At 40.6% G+C, this 19,560-nt stretch overlaps 1 protein-coding gene across 1 annotated transcript; it reads right to left on the bottom strand.

Annotated features, from left to right (window-relative positions):
* Positions 1–580: 580 nt before the first annotated feature.
* Positions 581–12,022, bottom strand: tuft1a (tuftelin 1a). The gene is made up of 12 exons (XM_072394253.1): positions 11,824–12,022; positions 5,799–5,873; positions 4,726–4,827; positions 4,540–4,626; positions 3,962–4,012; positions 3,763–3,849; positions 3,000–3,110; positions 2,683–2,906; positions 2,481–2,586; positions 2,306–2,389; positions 1,864–1,958; positions 581–1,567 (listed from the first exon to the last, which is right to left on the bottom strand). The coding sequence occupies exons 1-12, from the start codon at positions 11,878–11,880 to the stop codon at positions 1,495–1,497; spliced, it is 1,152 nt and encodes a 383-aa protein (XP_072250354.1). The 5' UTR covers positions 11,881–12,022; the 3' UTR covers positions 581–1,494.
* Between the last annotated feature and the right edge of the window lie 7,538 nt (positions 12,023–19,560).

Genomic DNA, 19,560 nt, shown 5'->3' with positions numbered 1-19,560 from the left:
CTCCACCTGCCAAACAGACTTCAGCAGCATTATAAACTGCTGCTGTAGTGAGAAGATGCCACCGACAGGTGACTGATGAGCCGAGTGTCCTCAACTTGTTTTGGTTTGACACAAAATGTGTCAGCTAGAGAAAGTTAATATTATTTTGTATGACAATGTTTGTATTCCTCTACCTCAGCTTCGTCCTCGTCCTCACTCTCCCTTTTTCCTCTGATGCCTTCCCTTTTTGTCGAAGGCCTGTTGCCTTTTTATTTATTTTTTTATAGAGCTTCAACCCTGTTGATGTGTCAACAATTCAGTCCGTCCGTCTGGCTTGTGTTTGACTGTTTGCTGCATCAGCATTTTAAAACTGGTGCCTTACAACTGCCAGGAAATGAGGTATTGATGTGAGACTGACAGAGTGCTTATTGTTTTTAAAGTTTGATGGATGTTATGCTCCATGGGTGAAAGGTTAACTAGAATACTTAGCATTTTAGTGTTTAAGCAACTAATACAATCATTTGTAGTGTGAGTCGTGTCCAGCAGAGGGCGACACCTCCATTGTAATCCGGTAATTTACTTCCAACAGGCAGTAATGTGCAAATTCAAAGCATTTATTCAGAAAACCACAAACACAGATAGCAGATTAAGACGTACTTCATACAAAAGTTCCTCTCTAAGTCAAGAGGTCACGTAATATAAATAAATACAAAGGAGAAAGTTGTTAGAAATCAACACATCCAGACACATTCAGTAATAACATGTACAACAACAAAGTGACTGTTTACACAATGACAGGGAACTGAAATGCAAGATGTATGGAGAGTAATGACACATCTTAATTTTTCTTTCTGCGTCCTCACAGTATCCGAGGGCTCAGAGACCAGTTTTTCTTTTCTACAGAATATTAAAAAACAAAAAAACTATTTAAATAAGAAAGACATCATACCATTCACACTCCAAGTGAACAGAGTCAAGGTTGAGTGACTAATGGGTACAAGGACACACAATTTAGATGATCCAGTTAATGATTTAAACATGATCTGTCACGACAGTTCCGTTAGCTGCAATACATTGATGCTACATTACTGTTTATGAACTTTATGACGTCACTTGAATTGTAAAAGGATCTTCCATCAACGGTTCGATTTTCATACAACAACATCATAAACTCAAAGGTTGAGTAAGTGATCAAAGCAGGGCAGAAAGAGTAGGACACTTCCATACACTGTAGTATTACAAGGAAAGCACAAAATGCACATCAGTGCATCTAATGTATCTACAGTAAAAGCTGATACAGTCATTATGCACATGCACAGTGTGTGCTGCCAAACACTCCACTGTTTCCTTCATAAACGTGTTAGTGGAATTGTTACAGTTGCTGTGTAGGAAGCTTAAGGCCTGATCTCCCTAATATTCACAGGAGTTGATGTGGTAGCTTGTTGTTGCTGCTGTTTCAATTCAGTCTGCAGGGGTCGGTGGTTCTGGGCCCCGTCTCTTTCTTCATCGGTCGCTTCATGACTTGATCTCGATGACTTTGATGAAAGGAAGCGGTTTGTTGGAGGAGGTGGACGGCTTGAGTTGTTTACTGTTGCAACAGAAGGGAGAGAAGTTAGCTGTTTTTAGATTGAAGACAGCATGAAGACAATTAATCAATAAAATGAATGAGTTTGCATTCATTCTTTGAGGCCCGGGGAGAGATTTCAAGATTTAAAAAAAAGAAAATTCTGTATGAGATGACTTCCAAAATTATCAAAAAAGTCATCAAAACAAATACAGTTTTTTGCAACCCATGCATACATAAACCAGGACCGTGCAGGACCTATTTGCATTTTGCAACGCTTGCAGGAGAAATACTTGAAGAGGATGGGCAAAGTAAGATACCTGTAAACAATCTGGGGGTTGCGCTCTGATGAAAGGTAGGAATTTGGCCTTTGTCCATCCAGGAAGTAGTCCATCTGGTCGTGCATTTCACGATTCTGCACATTCAGAGGTTTCAGAGGTTATATACACATACGCCAGTCACAGAAAGAATGCTCATATTGTTCTGGACTAAACAGTTAACAAATGGTGTTTCTGCTGCCAGATGTTGAACTGTTGGCTGCGAGTTTTAATTAGTATTAACAATATTAAAAAAGTTTTACTGAACTGAAATTATTTTCCATAAATAACTGAAGCCAAAACTAACTTTCATCTTTTCTCTCTCTGCGGATATCAGGCTGAGCTGGATCATTTTTTCTTTATTCTTTTCCTTCACTCATATCTTGTGTCACCATCAGACTCTTCATCTTAAATTCCCTTGAAATATCCCAAACATATTCCTCACCTCAGCCTCCAAAAACGCCACCTTCTCCTCCAGCTCTCTGATCACGCGGTCTCGCTCCTGGATCACCATGCGAGAGTTCTGGAGCTAAAGACGGGGAAAGAAGCAGTGAGCGAACCCTGTACAAATATGAGACAATGTGTGTTGCGCTATGTAGTCTCATACATGTGCTTCTCACCTGCTCAATCATGTGTCGGACTTTCCTTTGTTGGCTTTTCAGCATGTCATCCAGATGGTGGATCTTTTCTTTGAGGATAGCCACCTCCTTCTCCAACTGTTCAGCCCTGCAAATACACACAGACAGTTGCAGGTCACCATACTATCTCTGATCGAAAGATTATACGTCTGATGTAGTATTTGTGTTTGTTTTCACAGCTGACCTTTGCTCATCCTTGTGGCCCTCCTCTCTGATCTTTCGCAGCTCCCGCAGTTCATCCTCACGGTTGTGGATTGCCTCCCTCAGGGTGGCGCTCTCCTGCTCCATCCCTCCCAGCAGCCTCTTGAGCTCTTCAATGCTCCTGTCTTTATTCTCACTGGCTTCTTCCGTAATCCTCAGCTTCTCCCCCTGGTCGCTCAGACACTCCCTAAGCCTGCTGCTATCAGCCTAGAGGAGACAGGGAGTTTGGTTTGTTTAGCGTATTGCTTTCATTCAACAAGAATTCACAGCAATAAGGCAAGAAGAATGTTTGCGTGTTACCTGCAGTCTCTCCCTCTCCTCCAGATGTTTCTTCTCTGCTTCCTGCAGCTGTGCATACAAACGCTTACTGACTTCTCGCAGCTTGTTTCTCTCTGCTTCATCATCTGCATCCTAAACATACATAAAATGAAGTGTTACATTGGTAACAACAGAGTTGGAGAGATGCTTTCATGATGATGTAATAAAAATGGTGTTTTTGTTTCGTCCAAGCTCTGTGGGTTTGGCTGTTACAAAGAAAAAAAAAAGGCGTGTCGGCGTGCGTCACTGCAGCGGTTAGATCACGACCAGTGTTTTCCTGCTATTAATGAAACACTTAGTGAATGCGAGTAAGCTGCAGTGTGAGTCACAGACACTACTATAACTGGCACAAAAATAGACCAAATGGAAAGGCGTCACTTTGGTGTGTATGTGTGCAAGACAACAACAAAACTATTAAAGGATGAAGCGTCTGTGGAATGAGGAGCGCCTCAAAACAACAACATACGCAGGCAGAGGAACAGAATGCAGCTCTTCCGTGCATTTTCATATGCCCCCGGGGGGGGGCTATGACCATATTTACCCTTTCACCTTCATCTGTTTTTTTAACACATCACATCTGTGCTTGCATGTTCAACCCTTCCCTTTAACCCACGATCGCTTACAGGAATCATATGAAAACACAAACGATGTGTGCACAGACCTGACACACTGAAAAACATGCACACATACTGTACATTATAAACAACACCTTGAATAGAGCTGGTTCATGTGAGAAGCTGCTCACCTGCACCTCAGACTGGTCTCCTCCTTTGGGGACAGACAAGACGTTCTTTCTGAAGGGATTGCTGACTTTCCACCCGTTTGTGTGCGGCTGGAGAGAGTAAAGGAGGAAGTCAGCAGGGAATGAGAGAGGTGAAGGAAATGCCATCGAGCGCACAGGATTTGAGGGTAACAATGGGGTGGGCACAATGAAATATGGTCACCTTGCTTTTGGCCGCCATCTGCTCCCTCAGACTCTTCAGGCAATACCTCACCTGCATTAAACACATACATTTAGTCATTAATTGACATTGGTGGATAATGTACTTGGGCCTTTACTTACAGAAACTAAACATAAACATACAATAAATTAAGAATATTCACAAGCAAAAGTAAAAGAAACAAACCTCACTTACAGAAAATGAAATTGTTTGAGTATCATCAGCAAAATGAATGGCAAAGTGTTAACACTCTTTCATTTTTCTATTTGTAAAAATGATACTTTTGAATAATTACTAATAGATTAACATGTACGCATTTATTAATTTATTTTTGCTGTCAAAGGTAGAGTTGAATTAAAAAATAAAAACATTTAAACATGTGTGTTAAACCTAAACCAAATGATCAATGGAGGAACTTGATCAAAAGAGAAGACAAGACAGAATGAGAGCCAGGAAGATTTACATGATGCAAACATGCAAATGCTTAGATAATCCGGCAAACAATGGTGACTGACTGCAGTGTCAGCGTGTGTTTGCTTATTGGTGAAACAGTAATGGCTGGATTCTGTTAATAAACTGACCTCCTGTATGTGTGAAACTTCATCTGATAGCATCTTCAGGCTCTGTTGTTGCCTCTGCTGCTCTTCTCTGCGGGTCTCCAGATACACCTGAAACAATTTGGCACATCAAGATTAAATACCTTCCTGACAAACTAACAAAAACATATGATTAACTATTTGTACCAACAGGCGATCCTTTCCGCTCACCTTGATGACCTCTACCTGCTCCACTGTCGATTTCACTGGTTCGGGGTTCGGAGTCGTCCTGTCACTGGCTGGCTGCACCAGTGCGAAAGCTCGTCCGACTGGCTGCAGATCAGAGGGCAGAGGACTTAACAACGGAGCGTGCACTGTGTTGCCTGAGCATGAGAGAGTCTGATATATCATGTGCAAACTTGAACCTGAGTGAAGACAATCCGGGGGGAGTCGTTTGTGATGTTGCAACACAGGATTTGGAGAGCAGAACATTTGTCTAATAATCATTATGTAATATCTGGAATGTTCGTATGAATGATGCAATTAAACTAAAGAATGAATATAAAGCCTTGTCATGAGCAAATTATCCCTGTGTGCATGTGACAGACTGCGAGCCTCTATTATCAGGAGGGAGAAACATTTAAGAGCTATTGCTATGGAGATCGACTAACCCATAAACATCTGGTACTTCTCTAGAAGGGCTGGACACACTTGGCAAACCATGCACAGAGAGACAGAGGAGCATGTAGAAAAAGGTGGGAGGACATTACGCAACTCCACTGCTCTGGTGATTTTGCTGGTTTTGGTAGAACACTGGTTGTCTTGAGACATATTTTGAGTGCGTGGGAACCACATTAATTAAAATCTGAAGCCAGCTATGGCACATTCATGGGCACCTTTAACAGTTCGCGTGTAGGAATGCCACAAATTGCATGTGTGAAAACACAGTTGGTCTGAGCTAATTCCTCTGAATCATTAAGAGGATTAACTGTCTGAGGTTTCACATCAAAATAGGACTTATACAAACACGCTTTTGATGATTCAGTAACAACAAAAACAACCTCACACATTTAGACAGGTGTAAATAACTGCGTAAGTAGCTGTTCAAATATCAAAGCATAATGTCTTAAACCGCATACTTTGGCAACAGGTATCCTAACTATGGATGTACAACACCTCCCCACCATTTTCCATAACTCAAAACTACATAGATATTGTGTTTTAATATCCTGGATAGGTCTGCTTCATGCTGCGGTGATACAGTTCAAGACCGTAACACATTATCATGTGTAGGGGGTTCTTACCTTGTCTCTGTGCTGCTCTGTGCGGGATTCCACACCCTGGTCGAGGAGCGTGAGCCTGAGTCGCCTGCACCCTTCCTGAAAGTGAGACAAAAATGAAGTGAATCCACAAAGAGACCGTTATGTGATGGAGGGACTGATTGAGGACTATTTTGAGGAGGAGAGGGAAAAAAAGAGGAGGAGAGACTGAGTCATAGTCACTGAACAACACAAAGCCGGGGCGAGAAAGGGGGCAGTAACCAGTAAGAGAGTGGAACAGGCGTCAGAAAGAAAGCAAAAGTTTTACAACACAGCAAAGAGACAGATTGTTTGATTTAAATTGTGTGCTATGGACGTCATTGGGATTTAGGCGGAAACCCTCCAGACGCTTACAGCCAATTGGAAGCAGAGGCTGGATTTCTGGGAAAGAGGGCAGAGGGTGCTATGTTGAGTTAAAAAAAACAACATTTCTCCATGGCAACAAATCCTCAGCGTAGCCATAAAGTATCTGGCATATTTACAATATAAGAAGGCGGACCAAATCAGAAACTGAACAGTGTACAGACAACTTAAAAATCACACACACGCAAACCTCCACATGTAATTCAATTCATTCTATGCAATTGCATTCAGTTTGTATCTACATTTTACACAGCATCCCAACTTTTTGGGAAAACGGGTTGGTAATCACACAAGAAAAGGCTCTTTAAAGGAAAAAGTCTGGAGCAGGATGTCATTGGGTGTGTGTCTTTCAGTAAATGAAAGACCCCTGTAACCATGTCAGGGGTAAGCATGCGGATGTGAGGAGGAGGAGGTCAGAGACATTGCATAACTCTTTCCAGACAACACAACTTGTTCTCTTTGTTTCTTCTGGGTATTCACTGTGTCAACTATGAGACATAAACATGCAGAGATAAAACAGACGTGTCTAGAAACTAAAACAAAAGCAAGTGTGTAACTAATTATGTGCCTGCACACAAACATGCTCACGCTCACATACACACACACACACACACACACACACACACGCACACACACACGATAAGATTAATTGGTCATATATCATCACTGGCTGGTTAATGATCCTGGAAAGGATTTAAATATGTGGAATGTTTTGCTGTTTTGCTCCATTTGATTACAAAGTATATCTGAGTGTGTTCACACTGAGGCCGCGAGGAATGTTTGAGTGGGACTGTTTGCTCCTGTTTATTTTTTTGTGCAATTACAGTTTATTTTTCCGTTTGTCTTTGGTGCCTGACCTGCAGCCCAAAGAGCCCCGCGACAGTGTGCTACTTTGCGTCTAACGTGATGTTGCTTTAGACATTGCTTTAAAGATTAAAGAATGATTGATGTTAAGGAAGTGGGCTTTGCTATAAAAATGTGCTATTTTCAGTATCAAGAATGAACTTTTAGAAAGGCTTAGATCAAGGACCAAGGATGTCTTCGTTAACCCAACAGGTCACATTGTTGCACAGCCAACAGTGACCAGTCAAGTAACAATCAATTAAGCAATTATTAGAACAAAAGCAATAAAAGGTCAATGGATCAAAATATAAAGAACAAGATCCAAGCCTGTCCCAGACATCAGCTCATTCATTTTAAACTCGGCTATCATCTGCAAGCTGAACAGGATATTTCCTCATGTTTCTGCTGTGATAAGTGTGTTTTGACTAACACAGCAACTGTCCATCTTTGTGCAACATTATAATGATCATTATCTGATCCTGGACAGTCTCTCTACCATATCAGGGTGGGTCCAACTACTCTCTGACTCCTCCCACAGTATTACAACAAGTTCTTATCTGAGTATGGTCATAGCAGAAAGGCTTTAGGAGGTATTTCTGGAAATTAAATCAGAAAAATAACAATAATGGGTTAATAATACGTTTTCATGTCAAGGAAAGGTTTGGTATACAATAGGCAATGCTCATCTGAAGTTTTTCAATCTCTTAGGAAACTTTAGAACATAGACCATATTATGATCAAGAGATCATTGGGCTGTAATAAATACATGATGCTTTGATCTGTCAGAAGCTTTATAGTCTTTATCATGGGCCTTCTTGGACCTCACGTCCTTGTTTTTCATTTCACATATAGATGTTTCAGTCTTTGGATGGACTGACATCCAAATTGCACACATTTATTCTATCTTTGTCTACTTCTTAATATCTAAAAAAATTGTGATGAAAAGATAGTAAAAAAGAGACAGAACAAATGTAGTTAATGGTCAGCTTTCCCTCAACTTCTCCCATAAACCTAGTTTTGTTGCGTAATGTCATGATAAAGAGCAGTTATAAAAGACAAGCTGTGTGTACAGAGCACACAAGGCCTTTAGATGAGCGGGCTATCAGCTCAGTAATAAAAGGCAGACAGAAATGGGAAATACAGTAGACATGAAAGACAAAGGGAGAGGAAACAGCCTAATAGCAAAACTCAGGAGAACGAAAGGAGAAATTCTTCTCCTGTTCAACATGCTTCTCTCTCAGATTGCAGATGTCTGAATGCTCTAATGGAGCGCACCGATTAGGGAAGGAAATGAGCGGCGGGGGTGAGAATAGGGGAACAGTGGGAGGGTTGTTAAGAAGGAATTCATCATTGTACAACTTCTCCAGCCATTCACACAGCATCAAATCCCTGCTAATCTTCGCTCTAGAGTAAGCCATTTACACGGTAGCCTCTCCGTCTGCTTTCTCCTTTTATATCCACTGACACACAAAAATGCCGTTCTTCCCAGCTTCAAACACAACCTGTAATACAAGCCTTCCTGGGAACAGGGACAAAGGGAGCATTTGGATGTGCTCATGGACGTTGACGCACGTACACAATCAATGGAAGATACACGTACAGTAGCCCAAAGTGCACACTGCCTTCTACCTAATGGGAGAAACATGAAACTGATCTCACACACAGAGTCCACACAGCTGGTTGCACCACAATAGGCACAGAAGATCGCAGTGAACAGATCGGCTGAAAAGGATATGAAGATGCTTTTGTTCTGAACTTTGGCATCAGGAGGCTGGTAAATCATCTGGGTTAAATGTGCTAAGAGATGACTAGCATCTCAGGAATGTTGTAAACAAGCAGAGCTTCTAAATTTGTCCCTCGGAGACCTGTGATATTCTAAAAAACAAAACAAAAAAACAGTGCTTGTATGGACGTATTTAGATTTCTGAGCAGGGATAGAGGCAGAAACTAAGGCCACAAATAGTAAAGCATCTTCTTTGTGTGGCACCTGCATTAAAGAAAGAACTTCACGCGAGTTTGAGTGCGCACACGCCTTCGTCCATTAAATCAGTTTTGTCTTCCTCGTGCACTGCTCTGTCTTTCATGTTACACAGATGTCACTTTTGTCTTTTGTCCAAATGCAGTATAAACCTCAGCCTCCGAGGCTCCAACAGGTGTGATCCGATAGCTCAGCAGCTGCAAGTATCATATCAGATTTCTGGATTTACCTGTCCACCCTATAGCCGAGTTTTGGTACATTACTCAAACAAAGAATAAAAAAAACCCCCAACAAATTCTACTTTTCCTTTATTTAAGTAAGCTCCACCTTCCTAACTTCTAAGTACATCTGTGCTGTCTTAACACAAACTGCTGAACAGGATCTTTGTCTGAATTATACACAGTTTAAATTTCAAAGTTATGACTAAGAACAGGAAATATTCGATAAGACAAAAGTCAACAAAACTAAGACTAAAAGCTTCACTGCCACCTTTAGTATTTGACCGTGATCAATGCCTTCTTCTATGAAGGTCTTTTTCCTCTGAACACACCTATTGTTAACAGGTATGGTGCCCTTTGAATAAAGTCACAATGATTAATCAAAAGAAGATTAAGAAGAATCTGATTATGTAAGCCCTCCATCAATCTCAAACTTTGAGAGGTCCACACCTCTCTCTCTTTCTTTGTCAGATTTAAGAGGAAATAAATACTTTTGGGTTATGGGCTGTTGGCTGGACAACGTAAGTAGTCAGAGGATATTACTTCTGATATTTCATGGACTAAATTGTAAATAATCTAATCAAGACAATAACAGACAGATTAACAGCACTAATTCTAAATATGGCCTTTTCTGAGAGTAAAAGCTCAGATGGCAGTGCTGACTCAGTAGTCTACAAACACTAAAGGGCTGAGGGAAAGGTTAAGTACATTGTACAGGGAAGAGGTGAGCTGAGTTGTAACACAGAGAGATGGGTTGTTTGTATGTGATTTACCATCATGTGAGAATCTGAACAGGTGACAGTAAACATAAAATACATTTTCATGGACCGGACTCATCAAGTCAGGACAAACTCCACTGTAACAGAGAGCAATCATCTCTCAGTTCCTGCTGTGAGTTGCATGCGAACCAGGTGTTCTCTGACTTTTTCCAGTCATTCCTCGGCATAGATGCACCTACATGTCATGTCTGGCCCATTCCCAGCCTGTGATGTCAGACACTCCTGACAGATGATGAGTGATCTGAGGAATGTGCTCAGCAACTTGCAAACAGGGGGAGACAAAACGTCCGGTGGATAGTTACGGTGGCATTAAGAAAAAAAAAAAAAAAAACACGCCCGAAAAAAAAAAAAAAAAAGTAAATCAAATCTAAACACAGGCAAAAGCACCAAATGTTTCAAGCAATAGCTGAGATGTTAGAATTTTGGTCACTATATAACAAAATAACTTTTTTCAAAGTTGGCTGCCTGGTTGTTGTTTTGTTTTACCTTTTTAAAATCACATAATTTCAGATCCAGGTTCACAAAACAACAACTACTGAATCTCCCTCTGCCACATCAGGGACATTCCTCCTCCTCAGGTATCCTCACACATTCACCTCTATCACCATCTAGGGTATCACTTACTGACCTTTCAGTTCCACGCAGTCATTAAAATTGTCACACGGAGAGTTCAGATACTTGGGCCTGACTTTAATAAACATATCACATATGTAAATAATGCAGGGGGGTAACTATTTCCCTGTTGAATTTGACTATGATAAGAATAGCAATGTGTTCTGTGTGACGTTGATGCAAAAGTCGTAAGCAATCTATGATAGATTAGTGAAGCCTGAGCAAACATGAAGTTTACTGCTTCACATTACATTCCTTTGCACAGTTTATTAGGCATTTGACTGATACTGCCCTCTGTGCACTTTGACCTTTTTGTTAGCACACTTACGCAGTAGAAAGTGATGACTGAGTCTGGACTATTAACACAAATGTATAAACTGTCTTTAAACGTGTAATCTTCAGCCTAAGGTGACATTTCGTTCTAGAAAAAACCTTGCTGAGAGTTTTTCTGTCACATCTTAGGACAGGATCTCAATGGACTGCTGGTATGGAGCTCAGCAGGAGAGCGCTGAGGTGGAAGGTGAAAGTGTTATGTTGCGTGCTGGTTAACAGTCTGCTTTTTTAGGTGAGGTAAATGATTAAACCAGTACTGTCACAGACTGATTAAGCTCACCCAGAGCTGTAAAAGATAGCTACACATCTTTCATTTAAAGGCGCTCGGCAAAGCAGAAGTTACAAATGAGCAAAGTGTGGCACTTAATCTTGTTGAACAACACTCCATGTGCACAGTTGGTGCACAAACTGCCCAAGCAAGGCTTTTACAAGTCCTATCTGTCACGACTGCAAGTGTAAGCTCTTTAATGATGTGGCCAGAAGGCACCTGTCACCGACACAGATGTTATCTGGACTAATTCCGAGCTTGTCTCCGTGTGTGTGTGTTTGGGAGGTGAGGAGGGAGCTAATACTTTAATTACTCCAAAGCTAGAGACTTAAGGAAATGGGCCACTTAGGGAAGATGAAGCCATTTGGCCTAAAGATCTCTGACAGAATCACAAAATTACACAGAGCATCTCATCCAGTCGGAAAAAGAAAGGCAGGGGAAATGTAAGGAAAACAGAAGTGAAACCAGGACATTTATAGAGGATGGGAAGTTTTAGTTTGATGGCTAATACACTGATAATTACATTAAGCTTCCACAGGTGATAGACACACACAGAAATAGGTATGTACATTAAGATTATGAAAGTAAAAGCTACAAATAGCACCGCGTAACTTACCGCATCCTGATTTCTAATGTCCTCAAATGTGCACAGACTCCTCGTCACTCCGTTCATCTTCCACTGAGATGTGATAAATACTCCAACAACAAAAAGCAAACAATAAATAAATAAATACGAGGTATGATAAATGTCTCCCTGTCCACAGTAGCTGTTTTCTGTCTGCTGCTCGGTGTGCGGAACTCACGCGTCTGCAGCCGCCTTTCAATACAGTGAGATAACTTTTCTCTACACGTCACTGTGGGAGTGAGCGACAAAGGCAGAGCAGCCCGCCCACAAAGCGGCCGAAACAGCCAAGTAGGGATCTGGGGCAACAGGGAATGACTTCAATGGGAGTGTCAAGCACAAAAAAAACCCTGAACAATAACCTTCAGAAACTTAACATCATCCAGTGATAACTGGATAGAGGAGGAATGCAGACGGGGGGTAATTTGAAGGTACGAGGCGGCCTTTTCAGTGTTGCTTTGTAAGCGCACATCTTCACGTGTTAATTATTAAGGGAGAGGTTTTAACACACGACTGAGGCCGATTAAGAAGCATCTCTCACATTACAAAGCAATGGAAAATAAAAGATTAATTGCAGGGATTTGATATCTAAAGGCATGCCTAGTTTTCTCAACAAAACGTGTATATCATGAAGATTATTGATTTAATTATGGGCTCAGATGAATCAATCCTACATGTTCATTTTACTACTCAACAGTTTTTTCAGGATATTCTGTCCCCCACAGAGAGCATCATGTTGCTTGTCAGACATGTACAGTCTGTACTTGTAACTTTATTAACAAACAAGAACAATGCAAGTTTATGAGAAATACACACAGACTTGCTCAGACATATTATGTCATATCAAAGGACTACTGATTTTATAAATATAACATTAACAGTTAAAAACAATCTCAAGGTGTCATCTTTAAATGTCTAATTTTGCCTGACTAGAGAGGTAAGATATCTAAAGTTATTCTTTCTAACATTATGATACAGAAATATGGCACATGCTCACAGTTTAAAAGCAAGTACCAGCTCATGTCTTTAATTATATGCTTTGGCAAAGTCCCCCCCCCCCCCCCCAAGTAGTTTTAGTTAAATCAGTCGCCTATTTGCCTCTAACCAAATTCCGTGGCATGCTTTGGAAATGACCAAGAGCGATGTAATATGTGTTATGGGTAAAGCATGCAAACGTGTCACTGAAATGAATGTTTATCTCTTTGTTTCAAGTGTTCCTGCTGTCACACAGACTGAACCACAAATTTCCAGCGCTGACCGAAGTCACACTACAGGAATAAGATGACAGTGCAGAGTAACGGAGTGAGCGTTCCTCTTCTGGCAAGTAGATCAGCGGCAGCTGATCCAGCTCAGATTGGATAAAGACTTTGATGGCATTAATGGCTGCTGAGGAGCAAACAGCAGGTCAGACTTGCTCACAAGGTATATCACCAAGTGAACACACTAAAACACACAGAGAGGGGTGAGGGGGTGATCATATTCTATATATTTTATTTGGATCGCTGATGTTTCTCTAAAAGAGTACTGGGTCTTTCATGAGTAAACCTGTCAAATGAACTAAACGATCACTAAGAAAGAATGTGGTTACATTTCATGTCGCTGTTGAATCATTTGGAGTGAGGCAAAACCCACAACCCACCTAAACCTCAGTGCTGTGGGTTCCATGAAAGAAACAACACCCCGAGCGATAATTGCGTGTTTACACTCAACCACTTTCAGACACACTGATCCAGAGATTAAACCGTAGGCTGTTGTGAGCGTCTACGGCTGCATTCATGTCTGGGACAAGCCTGTGGAGTGAGTCAGAAACTTGCTCTTCACACAGTGTCATTTTCATCCATTTGGGGGGAGAATATTTTTTCCAATGAGATGCTAAAGTTTTAGATATTACACGCAGGCGCTTTAGAGTTGTACTTTTGGTCTACAGTTATTTCAGGCTCAAAAAAAGTAGAAGAATCTTGAATATTTTACCAGGTTGAAGTTATTTTTACCACCGCCTCAAATGAGCAAATCAGATCTGGATCCACTACATTTGCTGACTGGTCTTGTGTACCCTTTAATGTGATTTAATCATGGATTTCATGTTAATGCTGTGTGTGTGTTAGTAGTACAACACTTGTTTTTAATCTTAAAAAGAGGAACTGTTGACCTCAGCTGTTTGGTGAAAGATTATAATCAACACTATGTAATAAGTGACAAAACATGTGATGGCTCAAAGTGAATAATAAGTTCTGGGAACAGACATTTTTTATGTTACATTTGAAACATGAAATGATCTAAACAACTCAGAAGTACGTGTAGGAATGAATGGGTGTAACAGTGTTAGTGGACTGTGATAGAATGATGAGCCATTCCTTAAAACACTGATAAATGACTGTTATCATATATTCTTGTTTAGAAAAGGGACTCTTAAAGGAAAAGAAAATGTCTTTTAACCATCTTCCCTCCATTTTCATCATCGGGGCTGTGGCTCCCATTGAGGTCATTCGTGTTTTTCTATGAATCTTTAAACATAATCACTTTCAGGACACTAGAATAAAGGAAGAAATGACTCTCAAAGTTACGTTTTAATTAAGTTAGAGAGCAGATATTTCCATGAACAAATTACTTCATTTGAATGAAACTTGCTCAATGTGTCTTGGTGATGTCATCATTTCAGAAATTCTGAAATTCCAGCCTACAGGTGTTATTTCGAGCACTGACGTATCAGAATGATGACATAGTTGTTCTCCACTCCTCAGTTTTTAATTGTTTCACGTAGAACCAGTAACATCACATTTATTTTAGCTTGTCCAAGACTAAAAGACTTGTACTTCTACATGTAGAATCCCCTCAAGGCAAATCGAAGCATTTTCACACTACACACGTATGTAATTGCAAACACACCATGATTTCAAAACTATACACACACCCAGCTCTTGGCAAATCAGCTGTCAGGTTTAACAGTTGGGCGTTGAAAGATGGAATACGGAAAATCAATCCCACCCATGGAAAGTATGTACATTTGTTTTTGATAGTCTCGCAAAACAAGTACCGTACACAACGTATTGAAACTGTTTAGTTACACTGGATGAGAGGCGTAAGATCATGGACATTGTATCTGGTCCTTCTGCAAACACTGAAGGTGTGACATATGCCACAAGTAAAGATCTGAAAGTTCAGTTCCTGGTAATCAGGAAAGGAGAGGGCTTTTATTTTGCTGCATTTTTTGAAGATCAGTCACACAATGGCACCGTAGGAGGTAAAGTAGCTTTGCAAAAACCACCAGGAGACTTGTACACTACTGAGGCACAAAAACTATGCTGGAGTCTACAAATAGTCAAACAGATTGAGCCAGTTCTGTGTTCCAGTGTGCCAGATAGGAACTAAATACATAAATACGCTAAGGAGCTGCTGAAGTATCCCTTCAGGGAGCTTACCTTCATCTGTTTTCACAAAAAGGTTTTGTCATGAAGAGTGAAAGCTTGAATTTCATCCAATTTATATGAACAGATTGTCCTGATATCAGAAGGTGAGTGGGACCAACAGACGTGTTACGCGTGGGATACTTTTTTCTTCTAATTTAATCAGAAGAAGTTTGTTTTAATCTGTCGTCAAGCTGATCTTAGCTGACGCTACACATTCTTGACCTTCCTGACCCTGTGGTGCCTCTGGCAGCTGCAAGCCATCCATCATTTCACTGGCTGTACCAACACCAACACACTGAGCCATTAACAGCAAACATAATCCTGTTTACACATGATTCCTTCAACAAGTGCATACGACTGTCTTAAATCTATGAAGAGGGTGGTAGAGGTGTTGTTTTTCTATGTCAGTCTGAGGTTAGAGAAGAATAGAGTTCATGTGAATCCTGTACATTTGTACATAAGCACACACTGTCAGCTGAAGATGACAGAGCTCCATTTCTGCCCCGGGACCAGAGTCCAAGCTTCATTTAGTGGGCCTTTAGATTTGTTTGGCAAAATTAACCTGCAGTTAAACAGATCAATCATTATACAGTGTTATTCGTAGCTGGACTCTGTTTTATTGTCACCATCGACATGTCAGGTCAGCCCCTCGCCTGAGTTTTCCATAGACAGCTTTTTGCACGATTAAGTGCAGATGTATTAGAGAATGCATGTGTCGAGTTAGCTGACTGATTAACAACAGATCAAAAAAAGGGGGAGGGGGGGGGGTAACTTGGCTGTGTGAAGGTGTCCACAAACAGGAACTGAGTCCTCTTGTATCAACATGTCAGAGGAGCTGGTTCTGTCCCACGTAATGATCACCACAGCTGTGATGGACAAAAACAATTCTGCAACAACAGATAAGAGACCAAAACAGCCGCTGGCACATATTTGTGGGCCTCTTTAACAAGCATGTGCCCAATGTCACTTAAATGTTTAATAGTTCAAAATAACCTGTCAATGTCTGTATCAAAGCAACGCTAGAGAAGTTTGTGAACCTTAAAATGATGTGTTTTAAAGTTCAGCGACCTTTGTTATGTACGTTCATGGGTCTGACTCTGTCCCAGAGCGCATGAGGGCTAAAATTCCACAGTTTACGACTTTGGTTTGTGCCCTGCTCTATTGTTTTGCCTCATGGTTGCTTGACATTTCTGTGGGCTTTTGTTGGTGTGTTTGCGGCCTCTTCAACATGACACCAAAGTCACGTGTATGGCTGCGCATTTGCAGAGGCTCTCACAGGGATTTGTTTCTATGACAGTGGTTTAATATCCCACAACTGCAGGGGGAACCTAAGAGTAAGAAAATAAGTCGTGTTACGTTACCACTCTCTTTAAAACACCCCAGAAGCATTCTGCTGTAATCACGTCAAGTGCGATACTTGGCCAGATCGTACAAGTCTGGAGTTGAACCTGGACCGGCTGCATCGAGGAGCATCATCGTCTGCTTCCTACTTGTCACACCAGAGATATTTGATCATGTGAAGATGTGAGGGTTCTGGGGGCCAATCCAAGGGCTCCGTGTCACTGCTGTGCTCTTCATGCCAGTTTCAAACTGTTTTAACTGTGGGGATGAGAGCATTGTGATCCTGGAACATGCCACCATGATTGGGAAATAATATTCATACCACTGGGTTAATTTGGTTGCATGGTTACTCTACCGTGCAGCACCATTACACATCCAAGAGAATTCCATTTTAGAGCTGCCTGCACGCTTCACAGTTGGGATCAGGCAATGGAGATCAAAGGCTTCTTTTGACATTTTCTGTACATAAATTTTTGTCTTGGAAAGGAAAGGAAAAATACATGAAGGATAATTCATTAGAGAAGATAACGTTCCTCTACTGGTTCACTGTCTACTTCTTGAGGACTTTGCCTAGTTTGAAGCGTTGCTCTACACTCATGGGGAAAGAAGAGGTTCAGCAGTGCGAGCCCTTCCACAGTTATCATGCTGAACTGAACACAATGTTTTAATCTGTCTGTGTCTCGTGTGTCATGTGTGTTGTAGAGACAACAAAATGTTTTCCAAAGAGTAAGCAAGTTCCCTGTGAAGATATAAATCTTAAAGGTTGACGTTATGCAGTGTGTAATGGAAAATTAATTCTTATTTGCATTGTATCGAGTGTTACTGTGTATAACCTGCAAATGACCGAGCTGCAAGGTACCGCCCTGTCCTGTTTTCTTAAATTCCTCTTTACAATGGGGGGCTTGTTATAATGACATATCTGCACTTTAAGGGGGACAGGGATGACGCTGATATTTACAACTGTGTCTGGGTAACCTCAACTGTGGTTTGGGGAGGGAAGGTAGAAAGATAGAAGAACAATCAACTATACCCACGGAGAGATGACGTGACAAGTGGGCAATATAACTGTGTTTTTGCCTCAGTGGTCAGAACAACTCTGTATTTTGTACTGTGTTGCTCTCTCTTGCAAGATATTATTATAAAAGCCTCTTATCTCCTCAGAAGAAAAGAACTGACTCTGTGTATTACTAAAACTTCCACCACAATCATCATTTGCACCATTTGAACTGTTACAAAAAAACAATTTTCACCGACAATTCCTGTAAAACATCTGGAGCAGTTTTGTTCCTTTTTTACTGTAGATTGTGCAGACAGCCAGTCTGTGGCATCACAAAGAACACTGTGGCTCTGATTAGCTCGTTCTATGCCTCCTGATTACTGCTGCAACTGTGTTTCAGTTGACTTTTAGTTGGTCACCAATCTATTGGTATCCTTTCCTATCCCTATCAAGTCTCACTGCCACTTTTCTTCACTCCCTCCAACAACAGCTCATATATCAATGACCTCTTTTAAGGAGCTTTTTACTACAGCTTTACAAGTTGCGTGAAAAATCTGAAGAGGTTTGAGGTCATACTCAAGCAGTCTAAAGGGTTCACAAACTTTCAAGCGCCACTGCATTTTGTCTTGCTCGGTGAGATATTTTAGTTATGTCAAAGGAATGCTCCGTTTCTCCAGAACTAATTTGGGAGTTAAAATTAGTCTCCAAAAAACCTGCATGAAAACGAAACGTTAGATGTACAAATAAAGGTTAAACTGCTGCCATTTCGCTATGGTAAGTGTTCAGCTGGACTGGTTCTTCCAGCAGAACATGTCCACAGATATCCGGCTTATGTAACAAACAGCAGCTCCTATTCCAAAGAAGCAAGGGTTCGAGGTTAAAACACAAACAAGGACCATCTTCTCATAAATGTCAAGCACAAGCACCTTTTAAATGGGGCCTCTTTTTAGTAAAAGTTTGTCTGTGATCCCCCAAAAGGTAGTTCTACACTTTACTCTCACTAAGAGCAAGAGGGCATGACTATACATAAATCCAGTATCTTATTTTATTTTATTTTACTTTATTTAATGTTTTTTTGCATCGGCACTTCAACAGTGACTACTAATCTTAAGCAGTCCTAAAGTCTTGGACTCACAAGATTTCTTGATTAGCTGCAGCTGTTATCTCTTCCATGGAAGTCGGCTGATGTTCCTGAGAAGTGTACCAGCTTTAAACTTTTACTGTAGATGGCAGAGAGCTCTCTTGTTCCAGGGAAAACACAAGACAAAATTTTATTGTGGACATGCTTCTTAAAATGTGCAATAACAAAACACACAAAGAAAGATGTGAGATTACGCCAGCGTCTGTTGAACTCAATATATTTATTGTTGCTAAATGAATACATAACAGAAACAAAAAGTGAACTCTTTTCAGAATTTCAGTCAGAGGCAAATGCTTCCAGTCACAATTATGATATAAATCCGAATCTTTTCAGGTTGATACATCTAGCATCATTTTCCAGTTTCACTGAGGATGTGACGACAAACTTTACATTGCAGGAAAATGTAACCTTACTTTTCACTGATTGTGTTCAAATTGTAAAAAAAAAAAAAATCAGCTTGATAACATACAAAAATCTACAAATGTTAAATATACTTCACAAAAGGAGTACATCAACGACAATTGTTTTTCTCAACAATTTTAAGGCTTTGCAATCCAATGATAATATATACATGTCGTACCGACTGAGTATAAAAGGAATGCATAGAAATTGTGCAGCTTCTACAAATACACTTTCTAGCTGTAATGTTGGCCTTTTTTCACCACTTCCAAGTGGAAAAACACTATTATTTAAGTTCAGTAAACTCACAAAAAACAGCCATTTTGTGATATAAAACGGGTAGAAAAAAAACACGACTCAACAGGCAAGTCAAATCTAAACCTTAACACCAGCAGGAGGTTTGTGACAAATCTGCGTGATTTAACAATAATTTACAGGCAGTATTT

The sequence above is a fragment of the Leuresthes tenuis genome, unplaced genomic scaffold (genome assembly GCF_036924035.1).
Source record: "Leuresthes tenuis unplaced genomic scaffold, fLeuTen1.0.hap1 SCAF_10, whole genome shotgun sequence".
In the NCBI taxonomy this organism is placed as follows: domain Eukaryota; kingdom Metazoa; phylum Chordata; class Actinopteri; order Atheriniformes; family Atherinopsidae; genus Leuresthes; species Leuresthes tenuis.
The sequence above is the reverse complement of the archived record's forward strand: the minus strand, read 5'-3'. Positions and strand labels throughout refer to the sequence as shown.